The following is a 24362-nucleotide window of genomic DNA, read 5'->3' as shown; positions in this document are numbered from 1 at the left end:
TGTGCAGAGACATTCTGCCTCAAGGAATTTTCCTACGGAAATAATCAGAGATGTGCCCAAAGATAGGAATCTATTCAGAGCACTGGTGTTTGTGAGGGAGAGAAAAAAGTAAAAAATGTACGTATTCAATAATAAGATTAATTAAATAAGAGTAAACAATGATTTAAAAAAACCTATGCAACCAATAAACACTCCTATTTTGAAGGAAGATTTAATGACATGGGAAAATATTAAGTGAAAGTAGATTTTGAAGAAGTACGGTGTGGCTCCAATTTTATTTATTTACTTTTAAAATTTATTTATTTATTTATGGCTGCATTGGGTCTTCGTTGCTGCGTGCGGGCTTTCTCTAGTTGCAGCGAGTCGGGGCTACTCTTCCCTGTGGTGCTCGGGCTTCTCGTTGCGGTGGCTTCTCTTGTTGCAGAGCACAGGCTCTAGGCGCGCGGGCTTCAGTAGTTGTGGCACACAGGCTCAGTAGTTGTGGCTCGCGGGCTCTAGAGCGCAGGCTCACTAGTTGTGGCGCACGGGCTTAGTTGCTCCGCGGCATGTGGGATCTTCCCGGACCAGGGCTCCAACCCGTGTCCCCTGCATTGGCAGGCGGACTCTTAACCCCTGCGCCACCAGGGAAGTCCCTCCAATTTTATTAAAAATATGCTTATAAGCCTATTGAAAGTCTAGAAGACTATCACTGTGCTCAGAGTGCGTATCTTTAAACAATGACATTAAAAATGAATTTTATTTTCACCTTTGTGCTTTTTTGTATTTCTACACTTCCTACAATGTACATATGCTACTTTTACATTAGAAAAAGAATGCAGGGATTTCCCTGGCAGTCCCGTGGGTAAGACTCTGCGCTTCCAATGCCGGGGGTGCAGGATCAATCTCTGGTTGGGGAATTAAGATCCCACATGCCACGTGGTGTGGTCAAAAAAAAAAAAAATGTTGTATGTCAATTGTACCTCAATAAAAAAAAAATCTTAAAAAAAAAAAGAATGCAGTAAATATTATTTTAAAAAGACAGAAGAAAGCTATGGGCAACTTTTAATTTCCTGCTCCTTATCAATTAGTCCTGGGGACAAGCAAGGTGGCATTACTCTTCCCAGTCTTCTATTTCTGATAATGAGCAAGGGGTGCAGCTCACTGCCCAACGTTACGAGGCCTTTGGACATCATTGGTTAAGAACTATGTTGGCTCCACAGTGACATGGGGATATGCCTGCTTTACAGTGTAGCCAAAGGGTTGTCTCCACTTTGGTGCTCTGTTGGGGTTTACTTTCTTTCTCAGAACTAGAATTCTTTTTCAGATTATTGCTTAAAAGAAGACATGGAAGTCTGAGGCTGCAGTTACAGGCCTTCCTTTAGTACTCAATCCTATGCTTTATTTTGGAAAGAACTTATTAAGATAATAATAACCTTCTTTCTTTTGTTTTTGTACGGGCTAAATATAGGTGATCTTGAGGTCTATTTTTGAAATGCAAATATTAAAAAGTGAAAATAACATGGGAAGAACTAAAGGTTACATTCATATATTAGTTTGAAATATGAAATTTAGGACCAGCACCTGTCTAGTGCTATTATAAAGCAGTATTATAATAACCTATTACCCGTGACATATTTTTTTTTGTTTCTTTAGTCTTCATTATATATATATTTTTTTTACATATATTTTAATCATGTGTACATGGAAATCTTTATTTTTATTATGGTGCCTCACATTGTGAATTTTTTACTATGTTGCTGAGCACCATTCATAATTTCTAATGGTGACACCTAACCCTGGATCTGGCAAGTGACTCAACTGTCAGCTCACTCACTGATGTATGATAAATTACAAATATTTATTGAATACCTACAGTGTGCTGTATTGGGGCTATTTTAGTGAATAAGACCAAGTCCCAGTTATTATGGAATCTGCTTTCTAGCAGAGGGAGACAGATAATTTTTAAATCCACGAGAAGGGTACTATTATTAGCCCCATTTGAGAAACAGAACCACAGGGAGATCAGGTAACTGGCAGGTGTTAAAGGAGAGATTCAAACCCAGGCAAGCTGTCACCTGGACTTGCATTCTTAGCCACTGCTGTACTGGTGCCAACAAAGAGCTCTGGCAGTTCAGAGGACAGCTCAATAGAGCTCAAATAGTTGTTGTATTAGTTTACTTGTTGATGCTGCAACAAATTACCACAAATTTAGTGGCTTAAAACCACACAAGTTTATGATCTTGCAATTCTGGAGGTCAGAAGTCCAAACTCAGACTCACTGGGCTGAAGTCAAGGCGTCAGCAGGGCTGGTTCCCTCTAGGGGCTCAGAGGGGAGAATCTGTGTCCTTGTCTTTTTCAGCTTCTAAAGGCCACCTGCGTTTCTTGGCTTGCAAACCCTTTCTTGCCTCACTCTAACCTCTTGCTTCTGTCATCACATCTGCTACTACTGACTTTGACCTTCTTGCCTCCCTCTTGTAAAGATCCTTGTGATTACAGTGCACCCACCCAGATAAACCAGGATAATCTCCCTATCTCAAGGTCCTCCTCAATTATATCTGCAAAGCCCCTTTATCATATAAGGAAATATATTTGCTGGCTCTGGCATTAGGACATGGACATCTTTGGAAGGTTGTATTCAGTCTACCACTGTTATGAACACTATAACGGCTAAAACTTGTGCTTTGAGACAAAAAAGCAGAGTTGGGGTGGAAAAGGGAGCACTTTCTAGTAAACCGCATTGGTAGAGTATCTTTTCTGTGCAGTTCAGTACTACAGTACAGCTTCATATTAAGTTTGCTTGGGCTGCCATAACAAAACACCACAGACAGAGTGGTTAAAAAACACATTCATTTTCTCACAGTTCTGTAGGCCAGAAGTCTGAGATCAAGGTGCTGGAAGGGTCGGTTTCTTCTGAAGCCTCTCTCCTTGGCTTGTAGATGGCAATAGTCTCCCTGTGCATTCACACAGTCATCTCTCTGTGTACACGTGTCTCTTTGTGTGTCCAAATTTCCTCTTATAAGGACACCAGTCATTAATGGTTTAGGGCCCACCCTAATGACCTCATTTTAACTTAATAACCTCTTCAAAGACCTTATCACCAAATATGGTTACATTCTGAGTTACTGGGAGCTAGGACTTCACTATATGAATTTTAGGGCAACACAATTCAGCCCATAACAGGCTTTAACATACACCAACTCTGTTTAATGCTCACAACAGCTCAGGCTTGGCAGATGAGGTGGTGGCTGAGGGAGGTTCATCCCTGGTCTGAGGTCTCCCGGCTGCCAAGTATTACAGGGAGAATTCACACACAGACCTGTTTGCCCCGAAGGCCAGGTCCTAATCATCCTACCAGCTGCTAGCTGTGATGGCAGAAGATGTGTTGACAGTGAAGAGACCAGCCCAAGGGCGAGAGTGTATCTTGATTTGGGGAAAATGGGAGGGCCTAACTGTGGAGGCCTTTACAATCTGCAAGAGGTATAAAGCAATTCAGCAAAGTTCAGGAAGCAGGAGAGGCAGCGCTTGTGATGCAATTTTCAGACAGCAAGCCAAATTTCCCGTAGCTTCCACCCCACCTCCACTCTCACCATAAACTTATATTAGATAAGTGTTCAGCTTACAAAGTTCTTTCACATGTTTGCACTTTACAACCTCACGGTGACTCTACAGCAGAAAACTAGGGCAAGGGCCCTCTCCATTGATCAAATTTCCCAAGACAAGACTGGTAGTTTCACTTATCTTAAGTTATAATACCCATCATGGCTTCGCAGGAGATAGACAACCCTGATACCAGACAGATGACAGATGTACTTCTTTCCAACCCTGAATGGCTTAAAGTCTAGGATTTTAGAAGCAAATAATCTATTTCATTTTTTCCCCCTTAACTGCCCCTTACCCATTTATATTACTTTCTCAGCCTTTCTACCTGGGGGGGAGAAATGAAAAGGAACTAAAATAATTCAATTAAGCTTAAGCAGCTTTTTGAGAGCAAGAGAATTTTTTTAAACATCTTTTTTGGAGTATAATTGCTTTACAATCTTGTGTTGGTTTCTGCTGTATAAGGGAAAAAGATTCCTTTTGGCTCTGCTCCCCTGCCACTTATCCTGGCCAACATTCTTCCAGAGCTTACACCTGCAAAAAAGGCATTTAGAGATCAACACTTTTCTGCTATGAGAAGTGGTGTATTTTTAAGAGGCATAACCCTTTTCTAAGCTCAATTTTTTTTCCTGGTTCTCACTTCATTCATTGTTGAAGATATCCCCCATCTGTTTAAACTTCCTATTTTTTATTATTACTATATTTTCTAGAAAAATTGTGTAAATTTTGCTAAGTAAATCTTTTTGGGCGGGGTGGGGTTGGATGATATTTGTAAGAAAACAGAAATCAACAAAGATTTAAATTTTATCTACCCTGGTACAGTGTCAGGATTCGATAAAATAGTAACCAACTGTATTTCCCTAAAAATAGGGTACAAAGTTTCTATTTCTTCTCCTCTTCAACTCATTGCTGCTATAGCAGAGTACAATTACAGCTGCTATTGCTGTCTGAAGTCTGAACACTCACACTCGGTGGTTTAGTATTTGCCGAATAAGCAGTTAAATGCATTTTCCTATGCTCATTTACCCGTGCCTGGCATGTGTAAGTGCTCTGAGTCAGCTGTATCATCATCCTATCATTACCATCATTAAGCAATTTTGCGTTTACTGCTGCCCATAACCCATCTCCACTGTGGGCAGCAGTAAACGCACTACACCCCACTGTTCATGACAGCCACTTAAATTAAGTAAAACATATTTTAGGTTGAGAGTGGTAAGTTGTGAAGAGAAAAAAACCCCAATAATATAGGTAGTGTAGGTAGTATCTGTAAATGAATTTTTTAAAATATATTTTATTTATTTTTTAAAATTTATTTATTTTTGGCTGCGTTGGGTCTTCGTCATTGCACGCAGGCTTTCTCTAGTTGCGGCGAGCAGGGGCTACTCTTCGTGACGGTGCGCGGGCTTCTCATTGCGGTGGCTTCTCTTGTTGCGGAGCACGGGCTCTAGGCACGCGGGCTTCAGTGGTTGTGGCACGTGGGCTCAGTAGTTGTGGCTCCCGGGCTCTAGAACGCAGGCTCAGTAGTTGAGGCGCATGGGCTTAGCTGCTCTACGGCATGTGGGATCTTCCCGGACCAGCGCTGGAACCCGTGTCCCCTGCATTGGCAGGCGGATTCTTAACCACTGCGCCACCAGGGAAGCCCCTGTAAATGAAATTTTAGAAACAACGGCTAAGAAAAGCCTCTTTGAGAAGGTGACATTTAGGAAAAGACCTGCAGTGAAGGACTAAGACATAATCCAAGGACAGCACTGTAGGCAAAGGAAATTGTACATGTAAAGGCCCTGGGTCGAGTCTGTCCAGCCTGTTGAGGAGCAGTGCGGAGGCCAGCAGGGCTGCAGAGGGGTGTGAGTGGAGGAGCCACAGACAAGGTCAGATCATGGTGGGCCTAGCAGGTGACAAGACTTTTAGTTTGTACTGAGTGACCTGGGAAGATCCTGGAGGGTTCTGAGAAGAAGAATGACATGGCCTTATAGAGGTTTTAAGAAAATCGTTGTGGCTGTTACGTTGAGAATATTCTGAAGGGGGTAAGGAAAGAAACAGTTACTACACCTAACCAATATACCACTATCCTATCAATTACAATCACCTGAGATAGAAAATAAATAAATAGAAATTAAAGTCATCATTAGTGACTGCCAGCCCATTCTGGTCACTATGGCTGTACACAGAGACCTCTCAAATAAATGTCAGGGTTGGTAACAAACAGCAGTATGTACAGGTATAACAGGTAAAAAATTTTATTTACTGATTTAAATTCTCCTAAAATATAAAAAACAGAACGGTTTCCTGAATTACAGCTTTCGGCAGTAAGTAAAGGTCAACGCAAAGAACAATAAGCCTCAACTTTCTGTAGCAGCCTTTATTTTGCCCTAAAAAGAGAGTCCATTTTCCTACAGAGACATTCATTTAGATGAGACACACATCAAGTTTTTTTCTAAAGTGCCGAAACTCATATAATTCCTGTAACTGCAGATGAGAATTGTAACTTAAATACTCCAGGTGATCGCAAATCCTGAAGAGTTCCTGGTTTCTGTGACGGGGAAGAATTTGACTAGTACATAGTTGAACTAAAATCCAGGCAAAAATGCTCTAAAACTTCATCTACTGGTTTGTAATTCATTAACATATTGTAAGACTGTTATTCAAATCTAATTATGTGGTAATAAGACCTGAGAGTATTTTGTAAAAGTTTGTTTTAAAAATCCCCAGATAAACTTAATTTGCTAATTTTCTATTCTATTATCTACATTTTTCTTTGTTTTATCTGTCTCCTTTTCTTTCCACAAATTCCCAAGGACAATTCCTAAAAAAATTATTAGTCCTGTTGTTCGGTTGGAGGTGAATTTATCCCAACAATCCTCAGGTCTGTGGATGTCCAGAGTGTAAATCTATAAGAAAAGAATACATGCCATGTTAGAACTCAGTATGGACTTTTAGGCATCACAAATAAACACATCAATATAAAGAAGATAACAGCCCTTTGTTATAGAATTTTAAGCAATGGGAAGCCTTTAATGTACCCCAGATTGTTTTCCAACGTAGAAAAAAATCTACCATATCTCTCAATGGATATCATCTAAGCTAAAAACTTGCACTTGATGGGTGCAGGAACACTCTGAGAGGCAACACATGCTATTTTTAATTCTATTTAGAAACGTCTTCCTTAAACTGATTGACCTAAAATCTGCTCTCTACAACTCCTACCCTCCAGTTTAGCTTTATTCTTCGGAGCAATGTTTCTCAACAGAGGAACAAGTTACATTTGGGCAGGACAACCCTCTACTATGCAGGGCTGTCTGCTGCATCAAGAGATATTTAATGTACCTGGCCCTCGCTCACTAAATGCCTGTAGTGGTCCCTCCCCAGTTTATTTATGATACCCCGAAGTACCCCCATACATGTTAAAATCTCCCTCCCATCCCCACATAGAGAAGGGCACCTAAAATCCTAGATCTGCAGGTAGCGACCAAACACACTCTCTTTTCTCCACAGCTGTCCTGCAAATATATCGAGAAAGTCTCATGTCCCTGTTTTACGCTTCCCTGGACTTAAGCATCGGAAGCCCGCAACTATTCTTTATTATGTGACCTGCAGACTTAAAATCATCATGATTTCCTTTCTCCAAATACTAGAAGACTATGTCCATCTTAAAGTATTGTGTCAAGGACTAGGCAGAGGACCACAAAGGCAATTCAGAATATAAAGTGGGTTCCAAATATTTCCTATAATATTTGTGATTATCCCCATAATTTTTGCCTTCCTCTGCTAGTATCCAGGTGCTTAAATATTGCTAAACATCCATTATCCTAATCAGACAATCAACTGATGATAACAACTCCCATGGAGCTGAGTAATGACCAAAAGGAGATGCTGAGAAATTCTGAAGAGGAAAATGCTGAAATGTGGAGAATCACTCATTCATACCTTTTAGCTTTCCTGGTGAGGAAAACAATGAAGGTGATATAGTATGTGGTTTACTTTATGCACATCAGATTTTAGTTTCCTTCATACCATGTTATGCAAGTCCTGCTTACACATGCACCGATCTGTGTAAAATAGATCATCTAAATACAGGCTTACTAACATCTTTTCGATTCTGTTCGAAGAAAATAACAGTAATACTGACGCAAAAATACAGTCCATTTACAAGCAACCTATTTAATTAAATTCTACTTAGTTCATTCATTTTACAGAAGTCAGTGATGTAGACCTGCCATATAAACATGTGGGGCTGAGGTGCTGGGTGAACATCCTGGCAGTTTCCTACTGTGTAGGCAGAACTCTGACATCTTCGCATTTTGTGTCTTATCTTGCCTTGGCCCCTGAGCCAGTGTGACCCAAACATATGAATGATTAGTTTGCTAACCATCAATAGATGCCCACATTTAAACAATACAGTTGTGTTGATCAGTTTGCTTTCAGAGTAATTCAACTCAACCCACAACCTTAAGACATTGCTCAAATTTTTCTAGACACACATCAGAAATAATTCTAGGAAAATGAGAAGGAAAAAAAAAATCTAGGTTTAGGTTTACATTATTTCCCTAGAATAATACAGCTAGCTTTCTTATATGACATATTGGGGCAGGGAAGGGGCAGTTCAAGGCAGTACAAGCCAAGTCGTTGTTTAAGGAAGTAACTTGCTTGGTAAATACAGAGGGCATTTTGTTTAAATAAATTTTATAATTTACACCAAAGAAAAGAGAGGGAAAGATAAGGAAAAGATCAAACCTGGTGAGCCAGATGGGCTCCGACAGCAGCCAGAGCGGTGTAGTAGGGCACAGTCTGACCGATGTTCACTCCCACCAGGCTCAGTGCCCCCAGCATTGCCACAGTGAAGCCACTGAGCCACTGCTTGGTATCTTCACGGAACAGCAGTGCCGTGGACTTAAGCCCGATCAGAGCATCATCTCTCTTGTCCTAACATTAGAAAGTAGTAAGAAATTGCCTGGATGTTACTGAGATTTAATTCACATACCATAAAGTTCACCATTTTGAAGTATGTAATTCAGTGGTTTTAGTATATTCACAAGGTTGTGCAACCATCACTACCATCTAATTCCAGGAGAAACTGTCTTTTAAAGAACATGACAGTAACTCAGAAACAGTTGATCAAAAATGAAGGTGCAGGCCAAATCAAAGTTAAATGTTACTGCTAAAATTATCTTCCAGACCTATTTCTACATATCATCGTACTTTTATCACCCTATACTGACTTTCAACTATACTTTTACTAATAAATTAGAAATCAAACTCAACTCTAATTCTTCACATAGCTCTTCTTTACTTCAGAGTTTTCACATCTCAATAATTTCCTACACATTTTAGTTGCAATCGTGCTAAAATCACACATGTGGAAAAATGTTCACTTGCCACCTAATCACATCCATTCAGATTTCACTTCTGGCTCAGTTTATTCCTTGCCTCTCCCAACAAATCCTTCCTGTTTAAGTAGAGCTAGGTCTTGATGATACACTCACATCTGGTTGACGGGTCTCCTCCAGCAACTTTATTTGTAAGCATTTCCATATAGTGTTGTAATCACGGTCATGTGACATCAGAGGCTTCATGCAAAGTGGGTACAGAGGGACTGTACCTCAACATAATAAAGGCCATATATGACAAACCCAAAGCAAACATACTCAATGGTGAAAAACTGAAAGCTGTCCTTCTAAGATCAGAAACAAGATGAGGATGCCCACTCTTGCCACTTTCATTCAACATAGTATTGGAATTCCCAGCTAGAGCTATTAGGCAAGAAAAGGAAATAAAAGACACCCAAATTGGAAAGGAAGAAGAAAAACAATCACTATTTGCAGGTGACATGGTTTTATATATCGAAAACCCTAAAGTTGCCACCAAAAACCTATTAGAAATTATAAACACATACAGTAAAGCTGTAGGGTACAAAATCAATATACAAAAATCTGTTGTGCTTTATATACTAACAGTGAGCTCGAAGAGAGAGAAATTAAGAAAATAATCTCATTTACAATCGCAACAACAACAACAGCAAAATACCTAGGAATAAATTTAACCATGGAGGTGAAAGACCTGTACTCTGAAAACTATGAGACATTGTTAAAAGAAATGAAGAAGACACAGAGAAATGGGAAGATATTCCATGCTCATGGACTTGAAGAATTAAAATTATTAAAATATCCATACTGCCTAAAGCAATCTACAGATTCAATGCAATCCCTACCAAAATACCAACAACATTTTTCACAGGAATAGAACAAAAAATCCTAAAACTTGTATGGAACCACAAAAGACCCTGAAAAGCCAAAGCAATCTTGAGAAAAAACAACAAAGCTGGAGGTATCATACTTCCTGATTTCAAATTATACTACAAAGCTATCGTTATCAAAACACCATGGTATTGGCAGAAAAACAGACACACACAGATCATTGGAAACAGAACTGAGAGCCCAGAAATAAGCCCATCCATATATGAAAAATTAATTTACAACAAAGGAGCAAAGAACATAAAATGGAAAAAGGATAGTCTCTTCAACAAATGGCGCTGGGAAAACTGGACAGCCACATGCAAAAAATGAAACTAGACCATTATCTTATACCATACATAAAAATTAACTCAAAATGGATTAAAGACTTGAAACCACAAAATTCCTAGAAGAAAACATAGGCAGTACACTCCCTGACATCAGTCTTAGCAATATCTTTCTGGATATGTCTCCGCAGGTAAGGGAAACAAAAGCAGAAATAAATAAATGAGCCTACATCAAACTGAAAAACTTCTGCACAGCAAAGGAAACCATCAACAAAATGAAAAGACAATCTACCACATGGGAGAAGATATTGGCAAATCATATATCTGGTAAGGTGTTAATATCCAAAATATATAAAGAACTCAACAACAAAAAAACAAATAACCCAATTATAAAATGGGCAGGGGATCTGAATAGACATTGCCCTGAAGAAATTTTCTAAGGAAGACATACAGATGGCCAATAGGCATGTGAAAGGATGTTCAGCATCTCTAATTAATAGGGAAATGCGAACCAAAACCACAATGAGATATCACCTCATGCTTGTTAGAACGGCTATCAAAAAGACAGGAAATAACTAGTGTTGACAAGGATGTGGAGAAAGAGGAGCCCTTGTGCACTGCTGGTGGGAATATAAATATGGCAAAACAGTAAGGAGATTCCTCAAAAAGTTAAGAATAGAACTACCATATGATCCAGCTATTCCACTTCTGGATATTTACCTGAAGAAAACAAAGACACTAATTCAAAAAGATATATATGTACCCCAATGTTCATCACAGTGTTATGTGCAAGCCAAGATATGGAAACAATGTGAGTGCCCATCAACAGATGAATGGATAAAGACGTGGTATATACATACAGTGGAATATTACTCAGCCATAAGAAGATAAAGTCTTGCCAACTGCAACAACATAGATGGATCTTGAGGGTATTATGCTAAGTAAAGTAAGTCAGACAGAAAAAGACAAATACCACTATGATTTCACTCATGTGTGGAATATTAAAAGAAAGAAAGAAATGAACAAACAAAATAAAACTAAACACACAGATACACAGAATAGATTAGTGGTAACCAGAGGGGAAAGGGGAAGGGGGAGGGCAAAATGGGTAAAGGGGGTCAATGGTATGGTGACGGACGGAAGCTAAACTTTTGATGCTGAGTATGCGGTAGTGTATACAGAAGTCGAAATATAATGTTGCACACGTGACACATACAATGTGACCTCAATTTTTTTAAAAAGCCTAAAGAAAAAACACTTTCCTTTTAATTTAGTTCTTATTTTAAAGTTCTTAAAAAATGATAACAGTTAAGCCAAAGTTATGAAAAAGAATATTTCTTTACCTGATGAGCATAGATAGTATCGTATATTAGAGTCCACGTAATTCCAGAAAAGTACAGAGGGAGGCAAACAGATGGATCACAGGAGCCCTTGACAGCAGACCATCCAAGTAATGCTCCCCAGTTAAAAGTCAACCCTGTAATTAGCGAAACAGAAAGAGGAGAAAAGTCTAAACGTACTTTAGAATTCCAAAGGGAAGGAGAGAGGCATCAGCATGTATTAAATGCTTCTATGTACTAGGCTCTGTGTATGCTGTTTTCTCAGATACGTTTCTTCCTTAAATTTTCTCAAGTCTCTCATGTGGTAGTAATTAGCTACATTTTACCAAAAAGGAAAACAGAACCAGAAAGGTTAATTAACGATTAAAATAACATAGCTAACACAAAGAATAATATCCCGCTGATAAATAGGAGGTTTCATGAGAACAACATTTATCCTACCTAGTATGACGACTGGCACCAATGATAAATAGTATTAGATGCTAGGGTTTGAACTTAAGACCTATCTGAGTCAAACTCCTGTGTTCTTTCCATTACTGCTCTACTTCCCCTTTAAGTTACAGAAACAAGAGTTAGACAGGAACACTTGTTCTTCAAGCCCACCCTCTCTGAGGAGTGTAAACAAACATCCACACGGTGACAACTCCTAAATATCTATGTGTAAGCCTAATCACTTCCCTCAGCTTCAGACGAGATACTGAATTGCCTGCTAGACATCTCCACCTGCAAGTCCCTCAGGTACACTGACATGCATGCTCTGTGGGACCACAGAGGAGAGGTACTTCATCAACTGAGGAGGAGGGATTCTAAGTGGAAATAGGCAATGTGGAGGAGAAAAAGGGTTTCTGAGAAGATGTTTGGGACCCACGGACTTTGAGGTACCTGAGGGACTTGCTCCTTCAAGATGATGAATGTGTTTCAGTCATGTTTATTTTCCTAGTACCTGGTGTGATTCCTGGCACAAAGTGCAAGTCAGGGTGTCAATAAATATTTAAAGTAAAAATACTAGTTTTCTTAATACTCTAGACTATTCTAGGAATAGAACAGAAAAGTCTAGGAGTAGACATTTTTGCAATAGATTTTGACTCACCTACCTATCTTCCTCTATCTGCCAACAAATATTTATTGAATACCTGTGATGTGCCAAGCGCCACGTTAGATGACGCACCATCCATATGTAAAGAATGCTTATCTTCTAGGTGTTTACAAGTTATTAACGGGAAGAGAGGGTAGGCTCTCAATATCTTCCTGTTGAATTAGTGCTGTTGAAATGAGTAAGTGTCACATTAGAGTGCTATGGGAGCCCAGGAGAGACTGGCTAACTTTCTTCTGCTAAGTCTAAGGAAGGCTTCTCCCAGAAAGGGAGCTAAGCTATCACACACTTCAACTCTTGTTCTCCTGCCTCAGAGTGCTTTCTATTCCAATCCCCAGAATCTTCAGGGCATCTAGATCAACTACCTAGAGAGAGCGGTAAAGTCAAGGTGGCTAATTTTTTTTCTTCGTGACATACCTAGATTTTTAAGAGCATTTCAGAAAATAATGACGATAATCTTAGTAGATGTCCAAGATTTTTTAGCCAATAAAAATGGCTAATTGCCATCCATTAAAACATGAAAATCTATTCTTGGTTTGGAAAATTTCATGACTGACTTAACATTTTATCTCTGCCACATTACACACACACACCGTACACACACGCATTGATATTAGATATAAAAGTATAGCTTGAGGGTACTGAAGGAAATACTTATAGTTATTTCAAGCTCACCCAAGGCTAATTGAGGCCAGTATGTAATTCTCTTCATTAGCGGGTAGGTGATGACAAGAAGTAGGGATGCTGCTCCAAGAGCTATACTGAAATCAAGAAAAAACATTAAAAAGATTAATATCACCATCTCTTTTTTTTAAAGCTTGTGATACTAGTTACTTTTTATTTATTTATTTTTATTTATTTATTTATTTATTTATTTATTTATGACTGTGTTGGGTCTTCGTTTCTGTGCGAGGGCTTTCTCTAGTTGCGGCGAGTGGGGGCCACTCTTCATCGCGGTGCGCGGGCCTCTCGCTATCGCGGCCTCTCTTGTTGCGGAGCACAGGCTCCAGACGTGCAGGCTCAGTAGTTGTGCCTCACGGGCTTAGTTGCTCCGTGGCACGTGGGATCTTCCCAGACCAGGGCTTGAACCCGTGTCCCCTGCATTGGCAGGCAAATTCTCAACCACTGCACCACCAGGGAAGCCCTCACCATCTCTTAAAAATCGGTAAATAAGACAACAATAGCAACACTAATGAGGAAATGATTTATTTAAATTGTATTTTTTGTTATGTAAAATTCTCTTCCTAGACCTTGATTTCTGGACTTTAATTAACATAAAGGGTGATTAGAAAATATCTTAAGTGTTACAAACAATGAAACAAAATAAGAATAGCTAACACATATATTGCTTTCATGTATTACAACTGTTTTAACTGCTCTACATATGTTAACTCATTATAACCTTCACCACAATCTTACGAGGCAGGTAGTTTTATTCTACTTGTTTTTTTGCAGATGAAAAAACTAAAGTCAAAGAGAGAAAGTAATTTGCCAATTGTTATGCAGCTAGTCAGTAGCAGGGCCAGGAGGCAAACCTAAGGCATCTGGCCCCAGTATCCAACACAATACTCCCCATGTGCTACTGCCTAAATTTTGCTTTCAAACATTAAGATAGCTAGTAAACTGAGATGTCCTAACAGAGAACTAGAGTCAAGATATCCCTCCCTATATGCACAAGGGGTTACTTCTCTAGAAGAGGATAAGGTCACAAAGTACCTATGAAAGGATGACAGTCAGATAAGATGTTTTTAGGAAGCTCACAGCTCACTTAACACTACCCCTCCAGGAATAACCTTTCAAAGTGTTCTCACTTGACTGAAGCTATCAGAACAAGATATGCAGTTAAGTCTAGTCTCTATAAAATATGCTTATTTGCTGTACTCCTCCTCTTTTTTGTCTTATTGAAGCACTATGTAAGCAGCCACCTGGTGCACAAAAGTCTAATTTTGTCTCTGTTTCAGAGGTATAAGAATGAGTTCTTTTTTCTTCTGTCATTGATTAGGAATACGACTCTGGGAAAGACCCAGTTCCTCTTTTTGCAAAGTGAGCATAATCACTTCTGCCTCTAATGCTTCAGAGATACTAGCAGGATAAATAAAATTATACAAGTGGGTATATACACACACTCCCACGCACGCACCTAGAAAACCTAGGAGAAGTGTCTTGAGTCCTTTAGGGAACACATAGTGCAAGTACTGGAGGTGGTGCAGAATAAACGAAACGCTGATCTCTTCATTCCTGTGGCTGAAAGCATTCTTGACTTTACAATGTGTGGTGACTTACATTGCTAACTTTACAGATGCCTGATTAGGTAATAAACAACTTTGTAATACAGATATTTCTGTTTTATTTTGTACGTACTTCTATGTCAAAGGAAAGATTTTTTACATGATTATGAAAAACACATATACTGTACCTGTAGTAATTCAGACACAGAAGAACACCCAGTGCCAAGGTCAACTGTCCCCCAAGAAAAACAAAGGATTGAAAAGTTGAAATGTCTCCAGCAGCTATTGGGCGACTTGCTGTTCTTGTAACCTTAACAACATAAAAACAGATACCTTAGCGTCCGGGAATAGCTCAATCATTTACTTAAACATTTACTCCAGAGACTGGCCCATGGTACGTACTAAGGCATAAATATGAATAAAAGGTGAACATTGGAAGTACTACCAAGAATCAAAACTTCCTATTTAAAATAGCTTTGAAAAGAACTAAAAATTCCCACCATTCATTCCTTTCTTTCCTTCTCCCATCCCCATCTCCAAACAAACAAAACAAAGCAACTTCCCAATCTAACTATTTACCTACCCAACTTAGCAAGTATATGTTCAACTTCCATGGAGCAAAGAGGGACAAAAATAAAGAATTCTCAGGAAAGAGGAAAGTGCAGAGCATGTTAGATAAGGCTGATATCATGTAAATGCTTTGAGTATGGGAAGCACTGCAATCAGGCATCAGACATGAAGAAAGAAGACAGATTATCTGAGTCTGAAAGTGGGAGTGTTTTTGCCAGTCTATGTAGGAATGGGGCTGTAATCTTATATTAACTGCACCCATACATAAAGGGCAAACTCACTGTAAGAATATGAACAGGTAGAGCAATTATGTGAACAAATAATATATATTATTCTTTTCCTTCCAAGAGATCATGAAATGTGATTATTCTAAATTCAACCACAAATAAAGTGCATAACCAAAATTTTCAGCATTGCTGGAAGTTAAGAACTCAGGATCTGGGATTAGAGAGCCTAGCATTCCATCACTTATTGGCTGTGTGAATTCTGGCAAGTTACTTGACCTCCCTCAGACTTAGGTTATTTACTATTTAAGGAAAAACAGAAAGAGAGGGAGAGGTAATAATAGCACCTACCTCACAGAGTGAATGCAGTGCCTGATGCAATAAATGTTAACTATAATTAATATAACATATTTTTGTATAATTTATAGCGAGGGTTTAGCAAACTATGGCCTGTGAGCCAAATCCAGCCTTCTGTCTGTTTTTGTATGGAACCATGAGCTAACAATGGTTTTTACTTTTTTTGGTGGCTGAAAATAAACAAAGAAAGAGTAATGTATTGTGCCACATGAAAATACGAAATTCAAATTTCAGTGTCCACAAATAAAATTTTATTGAAACAGAGACACACCCATTTTTTTACATATTGTATGTGGCTGCTTTCACGCTGTAACAGAGTGCAGTAGTTGCAACAAAGACTGTGTGGCCCACAAAGCCTAAAGTATTTACTATCTGGTCCTTTACAGAAGAAATTTGCTGACCCAATTTATAGCATGCTTCACTGTGCAATAAAACAGTTTGTCAAAAACTGTAATGACTCATCTTGCTTAGTGCCAGAACTGGGTATCTTATCCTTGATTTGGTCCCTGTAGTTTCAAGTGGGAATAATATTTATGTTCTTTTTTTTTTTTTTTTTAATTATTTATTTATTTATTTTTGGCTGTGTTGGGTCTTCGTTTCTGTGCGAGGGCTTTCTCTAGTTGTGGCAAGCAGGGGCCACTCTTCATCGCGGTGCGCGGGCCTCTCACTATCGCAGCCTCTCTTGTTGCGGAGCACAGGCTCCAGACGCGCAGGCTCAGTAGTTGTGGCTCACGGGCCCAGTTGCTCCGCGGCATGTGGGATCTTCCCAGACCAGGGCTCGAACCCGTGTCCCCTGCATTGGCAGGCGGATTCTCAACCACTGCGCCACCGGGGAAGCCCAATATTTATGTTCTTATATTTGATTTAGGATATTATGATTATTCCTGCCAGTATTTGAATGCTAATAATCTAAGAGCTATATATGCATCACATCATTGAAGCCTTGTAACAACTCTCTTTTAGCCACTCACAAGTTCTTGCCATTTCTAAGTTTTAGGAAATGGAGGCAGAGAGGCTCAGTAACTTTCCAAGGTCACAGATACTAAGGTAGCACAGTCAGTCCAGTCGCACCAACCACAGTACTAACCACAAAATTACACTGCCCCTTCAGTACAATGGTAATTGCCTGGCCAAACTCGAGAGGTGAAAATAAACAAGCACTCCATCAAAAGAATAAAAATGATGCAATATGATGATCAAAAAACATATTCTATGTGGTTTTTATGAAACTAGAATGCTCACAGCTTACTAAATCATATCATTAACACCTGTGTATTGATATTATTTCAATGTTTATTGGACCTAATGTTTATCGCATGACTAGCAGATTACATACATCATCAACAAAACACATTTAACCCAAATAACCTAATAGTAATTCACTTATCATTTAATGTATTAGCAATTTACTTAGTCATCTAACATGTTAAGCAAAACCCTCAGCCATAAATATACTGTCTTTAAGAAACCGTAAGGTAAGCGTTACAATTTGACCAAGCTTTTAAACCCATTCTGCAAAAGAGATGCTCATAACATTTTAAAATTCATGTTAGCAAAACCATACCTACAAAATACTCATTTAAGTGCTTTGTTGTATGTCAACATAGACTCTGGATTCCTCTAATCAGAGAAAAATGGCACGGGGGAGATGTAAGATATCTAATCAGTTCCCTTTTATCTAGTGAGAATAAAAATCACTTAAGACAAAACTAAATGGCTCTATTTCGTTAATTAAAAAAGTAGAAAATGTTGGTTGGTTTGATTATGTTATTTTTAAATTAAACTTCTTTTGAGATAATTGTAGATTCACAAGCAATTAAAAAAAAAAAATCTCTGTATTATAAGAAATATAGAGATCCTATGTATCCTTTATCTAGTTTTCCCCAAGGGTAACATCTTGCAAAACTTTACAGTACAATATCACAACCAGGATTTTGACATTAGGCTGCTCTAAATGTGTTCAATAATTATTTTGAAGTGATACTGGACAGAAGCCTCATTCATATGGTTATGCAGATGAAAAACTGACGAGGATGTGCAAACCCCCAAAACAAGAAAGTACGCATCTCCTGGCATAGATCAAAGCATCCCAACGGTCAGCGAGACATAGAGATGCCTTTACCATGCATCACCTGCCACTCTGCCACTATCCTACCCTCCAGCCACACACAAACCACATAGTTGCAGTTGTCAAGCATAATATACTTTGTCTCACAGCCATGCCTCTGTGTCTGCTGTTCCCTCTGCCTAGAGTGACCTTTACCCTCCTGCCCAGGCTTTTTTTGCCATTTTAGTCTGTCATAGTTCCAAAGTCACCCTACCCCACCTCACCCCATCAAAACTTCTCTCTAACCCCCTGCATTATGCTAAGGTAAGGTAGGTGGTCTGCAGTAAGCGCCCTTGTGGACACCATCTCTTGATAGCTACTAAACTGAAGTCAGCAATGTTGTCTTTCATCCACACAATCCTAGAACCTGTCACTGTGTCTCATAGACAGTAGGTATTCAATAAATGTTTTTCAATTTAAAAATTATTAATGTGACACTGTTCCATAAGCTAAAAATCATTATAGGTGTGCTTTGCTTAAGGAAAACTAAGACTTATATGAAAGGCAAACCAGGGAAGATTATTCACTTTATGTGAGTGTCACATGATTATTTACTTCACATAATTCACCCTGGATTTCTTCTAAGTTGAAATTTTACTTGATTATTTACTCAAGCATTTAATGATTTTATACTTGTTATAGTATGGCTGCTGGAATAAAAGGCAAATAAGACGGACCATTCCCTTGAGAAAATAACGGTCTATTGAAGAACAAAGAAATAATTACACACATGCATTAGAACATGCATAGAAATTAATCTAGAGAAATATAATGTATCAAACTTCAAATGAAGTTTTTTCTGGGGGCTTGGGGGAGGTGATAAGGAAGACTTGCATTTTCTATCCTTTCTATTTTTGTACTGTCTGAATTTTTCAGAATAAACATGTATTATTTTTCTAAGGAGAAAAAAATAAAATTACGTTTTTAAAAGAAATAATTATAGCAAATGCTAATAGGGCTGCCTTGATTCATTTAAATTAAGATCTGATTTACATATGAATAGTTATGGCTCCAACATATATCTCAAAGGAAGGGGTGACAGTTCTTTTAGACACCCAAAGGTTCAGGATAGAATTTTCACCTTCACTCCCAACATCCTTTCTCTGGCCTTCCAAATTCTAATTCATTTTGTAAAAATGATGTACACACCTTGCCCCCATGGCCGCTCCTCTGTTGGGAAAGGAAGCACACTGCACTTTGCAACACCAGCTATTCAACTGATACTGGCACTTCTTACGCTGGATTTCAGTGAGGACACTAAACGATCCTGGTTGCTTTATGTGGCATTCAAAAGTGATGCCACCATCTTACTCTGCAGAATTGAGAGGAGCCTCTCTGTTCCTTTCTGGGACGAATCTACCTTTTTATCGTAGTCCTGGTCCCACATGTCATTAATAGTACAGCCTGCGCCACGCATCAGAACAGCTCCAGCGCCAAAGAGGGATAACATGTACCAATCTGGAAAACAACCTGGTTCAGCTGCCAGACCAATGCTCCAAGTACATGGCAGATACAGTAGCCAGGTTCCTAAGCAAAATAAAAAGACAAAAAAGGTACAAATTAAGTTAGCTGTCTTCATTTGTTTGAAACCCTGTATCCAAGAGAAGTAAGGAACACAAAGTCAAAAACACATGACAAAACTGGGAAAATAAGCTTGCAACTCATATAACAGAGGACTCTTCTCCCTAATATATAGGGTTCCCAGAAACTGAAGACAGATCAAAAGCCCGATCAAAAAATGGACAAAAAACATAATAGAAAATACAAATGGCTCTTATACCAATGAAAAGATACTCAACTTTGATAAATACACATGGAAATTACACTGGGATAACATTTTCCACCTATCAGACTGGCGCAACCCAAAGGCTGACAACATACTCTGGGGAGCTGGATAGTCATATATGTCTGGAGGCTGCAAATGTTCCAGTTCCTACGGAGGGCAAGCTGAAGAGTTTTCCTGTACGTGTGTGTGTGTACGTGTATATACGCACATGCATACACATATAAAACAAATACATACATTTGAATGTTTGTTCACAAACGATGTCAGGAAGGAAACATTAGAAACTGATACTGAGAGTTGCCTTTGGGGAAGAAAACTGATTGGTTGGGAAAAAGTGGTGGAAGACTTAGTTTTCACTCTGTACCCTTACACCTTTTTAAATTTTGTATCATCTGCATGTATTACCTGCTCAAAAAACTTTAATAAAACTTTCTTTATTGTTGTTAATACAATATAATGAAATGGTTTGGCGGGAAAGAAGGATTAACCTACTGTTTTTTTAATATTTTGCTACTACATGCACAAATGGGATTAGTTCTTGGTACTCAGCCCATAAACTAGATGAAATTAAGCTAAAACCAAATAAATTGTAGGGATAGGAGCCTTCACACATGACCTGTAGTAGATATCCTATTTTCAAAAGAAAATCTTTCAACAAATGTTTGGATATTGTACCTATTAGATAAATTCTGAGCTTTTCTTTCCTATTAGTAATATAAGAGTGTATATTAGCAATATAAGACTGCCACCCCACAAATGTGTCCCTTTGGCATGAGGATTAATTTAGGCCGATTATTTTTAAGAAACAGAAGATTCAAGAACATTTTCAAGAATGTTACCAGAGTAGAGCTATCATCAGATATCTGCCAAAAATATGGGCTAGGTGTGGTGGGGAAACTTGATAGGGCCTAGAGACCAGAGACGCCCGTTTACCAAACATTTACTTTTCTATCTCCAGTGAATTACCTTCCTCCCCTTTTAAGTCCCAAACCACTACCCCCAATATCCTGCTGTGTCTTTAGCTGAAGATATTTAAGGTGAGGGTATTTTGGCCATTTTGGTGAGTTACTCAGTCTTCCTGGGTCTCTCTCACCCACACATGCTATTAAATTTTTGTTTGATTTTCTCCTATTAATCTGTCTCATGTCAACTTAATTCTTAGACTTAACTTAGAAGGGTAGAGGATAATTTCTTCCTCCTCAAAAAGTGGAATAAATAGGACATGTGGCTAAAGAAAAATCAGATCCTGTACAAAAATGGTCAAATGACAAAGTCCTTATGATCATGTTTAAGTTTCATTAAATTTAAGCTTTATTCATTTGCAAATATTTATAAAGCACATACTTTGTACCAGAGCTGTTCCAGGAACTGGGAATACAATGGTGACTAAGTGAGGGCTGATTTCTGCCTACACACAGCTTATAAAGCAAAAGGAAGAAACACAGTTAAATAAATAACACTGAAATAGATCAGTTCAACAACAGGGAAAGTACAGGATGCTATAAAGGCATAAAACAGTGCCCCCCAAGTTAATGGGGGATGGAGTAGGAAAAACTCAGGAAGGCTTTTCCAAAAGGGGCTTAAACACACAGAAAAGGCAAGGCAAGGAGAGGCTAAGAATCAGAAATGACCAGTCTAGACCTGAATTCAGGTTGTCCTGGACAGACTCATATTCAGTGTGTCCCATCTAAAACAATAACAACAATGCCATTTTCTAAATGTTTGTGAAATGTCAAGCAGTGTTCTAAATGCTGTATATATACAAACTCATTTAATCCTCAAAGATACCCTTATAAAGTAGGCACTATTATTATTCCTATTTTACAGATGAGGAAACAGATGCATGAAGAGGTTAAAACACAATGGGTTTAACCACTTCCTTTTCCCTGGACCTATCAGTATAGCTCAGAAGGACAGAGGAGTAGCTAGCTGATCCTGCCCTGATAGAAAAAAAAGAACACTACTTCACAGGCATTTTCCTGGTACAAGTAGAACTGAAGGTTCCATTTAAAAAAGAATTCTAAAGAGAAAGATGTGTAACCACCTATAGCATTTTGTGTCAGTGTCAAAATTTCCTTGGCTGTAAGTCTGCATTTTAGGTACCGTATAGGTACCACTGATAGGAATCTGCAGGGCGCCCCTATAGATGAGGAGGGTTCCTGTAATGAAGGTTCAATGTCTGCTCCTAGTAAGTGACACTAGACACTAAAGTATATTAAACTTGAAGCCTCAGTGCTCCTCATCTGCAAAAGAGGGGAAAGAACATCATCCACCTCTTAGAGTTGTTATAAGACAATATTAATAATGGTGATAATGAAAACAATAACAAATTCATAGTGCTTACTCTGTGCCAGGTGCTGTCCTACAATACTTTTGAGTCTCACAAACAAACCTATGAGATAGGCACAACTTCTTTTATACCCATTTAACAAACACAGAAACTGAAGCATAGAGACAGTAACTTGCCCAAGGCCACACAGGCAAAAAAATGGCAGAGCTGGAATTCAAACCCAAGCAGTTTGGCTCCAGGCTATCACTCTGGATACCTAAAGCTCTGAATACCCATGAGTTCTTATTGTTCTTTTGCCCTCCTGATTCTCAGCAACATTTTTTGGTCTCCCCTATGACACTTTCATTCTGTTCTCTCCCATGAAGAAAGATGCAGAGGTGGGAGGATACAATAGGTTTCAGAAAGATATATTTATTATAGAAAAAGTAAAAACTCTCTGGGAGATTATAAAGTGAGTAAGCATTCTGAGAGGTGATGGGCAGACCAAAGAGCTTGTGTAAACTGAGTCTAAGATTCATTCACTAATTACAAATTATCTTCAAGAAAACATAAATGCAGTTTCAGCCATAAACGTGGTAAAACCAGTTATACCACCAATTTAGTGGAAAGAGTGCTACCTGCTGAAACCTCCTAAAACAATGTAGTTTGTGACATGGTTGTAGGAAGTTGTAATCCTTTCTGAAAAACAATGAAACCCACTTTTTAACAAGATCAAGATTCAACAAAATAAAACAATAAACATAAAATTACCCCACAAAAGAAGAATTTAAGTAAAGAAGTATCAAACCTGGAATTCTACTACTGTCAACTTATTGTGCCTGGCATACAGTAAGGGCTCAAAAAATGTTTGCTGAATGAATTCTACTAGTATTATGCATAAGTTGTCTGAAAAATCCTACAGTCATCTTATTTAGAACCAAAGCAAGCAGACGTGTATCTTCTTAACATACATAATACTATTAACCCAATCTTCTCCAACTCACCCAATACTGTGTCTTTTTAAACTAGACTGGGAGTTCTTTGAAAGTACAAAGTTTCCACAGCTCCTTCTAGCCCTAAGGCTACCCAGTGCTGTAGGACTTAATTCATTCAATACTACTGCTAGGCTGTTCTAGACACTAGATATAAAAGTCCCATATAAGTGGAGCTTATACTGTATTGGAGAAGTATATCAACCAATAAATGCATAAGGCTAGTGGCGAATGCTATGAAGAAAAATGGGGTGTAAAGAGAGACTGAGGAGAAAGGTGAATTTAAATAGGAAGTTCAGCAAAATCCTCCCTTAGGAGGCGACTGTGAGCTGATAAGTAGTGCATAAATGCTGTACCTGCAGCATCCAAATGAATTAAATCTTTGTGTGACGGACGGTGCAGGGCAAAGAGCTAAAAAAACTCAGCATCATCTGGTCTGGCTCTGCCAAAGAGCCTTAATTTCCTCAGCGTCTTTATCGTCTCAATTATTTGCTCTGGGATTATGGGAAGGATGAAACATAATGAACGTAGACGTGCTTCCACACTGTAAATCTGCGCAAATGCAGAGATACGGGTACGGAATTTCTGCTCGATTCACTACTTAAACACGGACTGTGCAATGAGCGAATTTTTTGCCCGGCTCACGTGCTCAGGATTCAGAGAGGCATGACAGCCGGCCGGTTACTTCGGAGATCGCCCTGTTCGGGTGTCTTGACGGTATTCGGCGCCTGGCGGCCGAGCCCCGGCTTTCGGGCGTCACTTCCACTGCGCCCGCAGCCCCCGGACCGCCGCGTCCGTCCACACTCACCTATGGGCTTGTCCAACCGCATGAGGCGCAGGTAGGGCTGCAGAGGGCGGGGCGCCGAGTTCACGATCGCCGCCGCAGGCAGGCTCGGCCGCCGCTCGAGCGGCCCCCGCCCGGCTGAGGGCCGCCGGTCTCCCGCGTGGAGCCCACGGGCCGCGTGCGGCAAGGTGAGGGAGCGGCCGCGCGAGCCCCACAGCCACACCTGCGTCCCTGCCCGCAGGCCCCGCACGAGCCCCGCGCCTGCCGCGCCCAGCATGGCGCTCCGGAGAGCGTGGACCCGCAGGGGCCTGACGTCATTCCCGAGCGTCCGGTCACAGGCAGGCATGCGCAGTGACGTCAGCAGGATGACCAGATGGTCGGAGCTTTTCGAGTAACGTGAAACAGGAAGGATCGCGGTCAACGTGACCTGTAAGGGAGTTCTTCAGGTAAAGGAGTTCCTATTATCAAAATACGTAGCAGTTGTAACAGGAAAACAAACAAACAAACAAACAAAAAACACCG

General features: G+C 39.4%; 1 protein-coding gene across 2 annotated transcripts; it reads right to left on the bottom strand.

Moving 5' to 3' along the window:
• Window positions 1-5797: 5797 nt before the first annotated feature.
• COQ2 (coenzyme Q2, polyprenyltransferase) lies at window positions 5798-24162 on the bottom strand. 2 transcript variants are annotated; one of them, XM_036853855.1, is made up of 7 exons: window positions 23865-24160; window positions 19370-19536; window positions 14940-15061; window positions 13199-13284; window positions 11434-11567; window positions 8308-8496; window positions 5798-6464 (listed from the first exon to the last, which is right to left on the bottom strand). In XM_036853855.1, exons 1-7 carry the CDS (start codon window positions 24115-24117, stop codon window positions 6300-6302), a joined length of 1116 nt encoding a protein of 371 aa, XP_036709750.1. In that variant the 5' UTR covers window positions 24118-24160; the 3' UTR covers window positions 5798-6299. The 2 variants fall into 2 exon arrangements, with proteins under 2 accessions (XP_036709750.1, XP_036709751.1); XM_036853856.1 differs by lacking the exon at window positions 5798-6464 and adding an exon at window positions 6474-7622 and having other exon boundaries at window positions 23865-24162.
• Window positions 24163-24362: the final 200 nt, after the last annotated feature.

Source organism: Balaenoptera musculus, chromosome 5, assembly GCF_009873245.2.
Source record: "Balaenoptera musculus isolate JJ_BM4_2016_0621 chromosome 5, mBalMus1.pri.v3, whole genome shotgun sequence".
NCBI lineage: Eukaryota > Metazoa > Chordata > Mammalia > Artiodactyla > Balaenopteridae > Balaenoptera > Balaenoptera musculus.
Note: the sequence above shows the minus strand (reverse complement) of the source record. Positions and strands in the feature narration are given on the sequence as shown.

Coding starts and splice junctions, on each gene's coding strand:
- COQ2 (XM_036853855.1), bottom strand. CDS start 24,117: ATGCTGGGCGCGGCAGGCGCGGGGCTCGTGCGGGGCCTGCGGGCAGGG. Junction 15,062..19,369: donor ACCAGGACTACGATAAAAAG/GTAGATTCGTCC, acceptor TATGTTGTTAAG/GTTACAAGAACAGCAAGTCG. Junction 11,568..13,198: donor CTGGCCTCAATTAGCCTTGG/GTGAGCTTGAAA, acceptor CGCTAATTACAG/GGTTGACTTTTAACTGGGGA.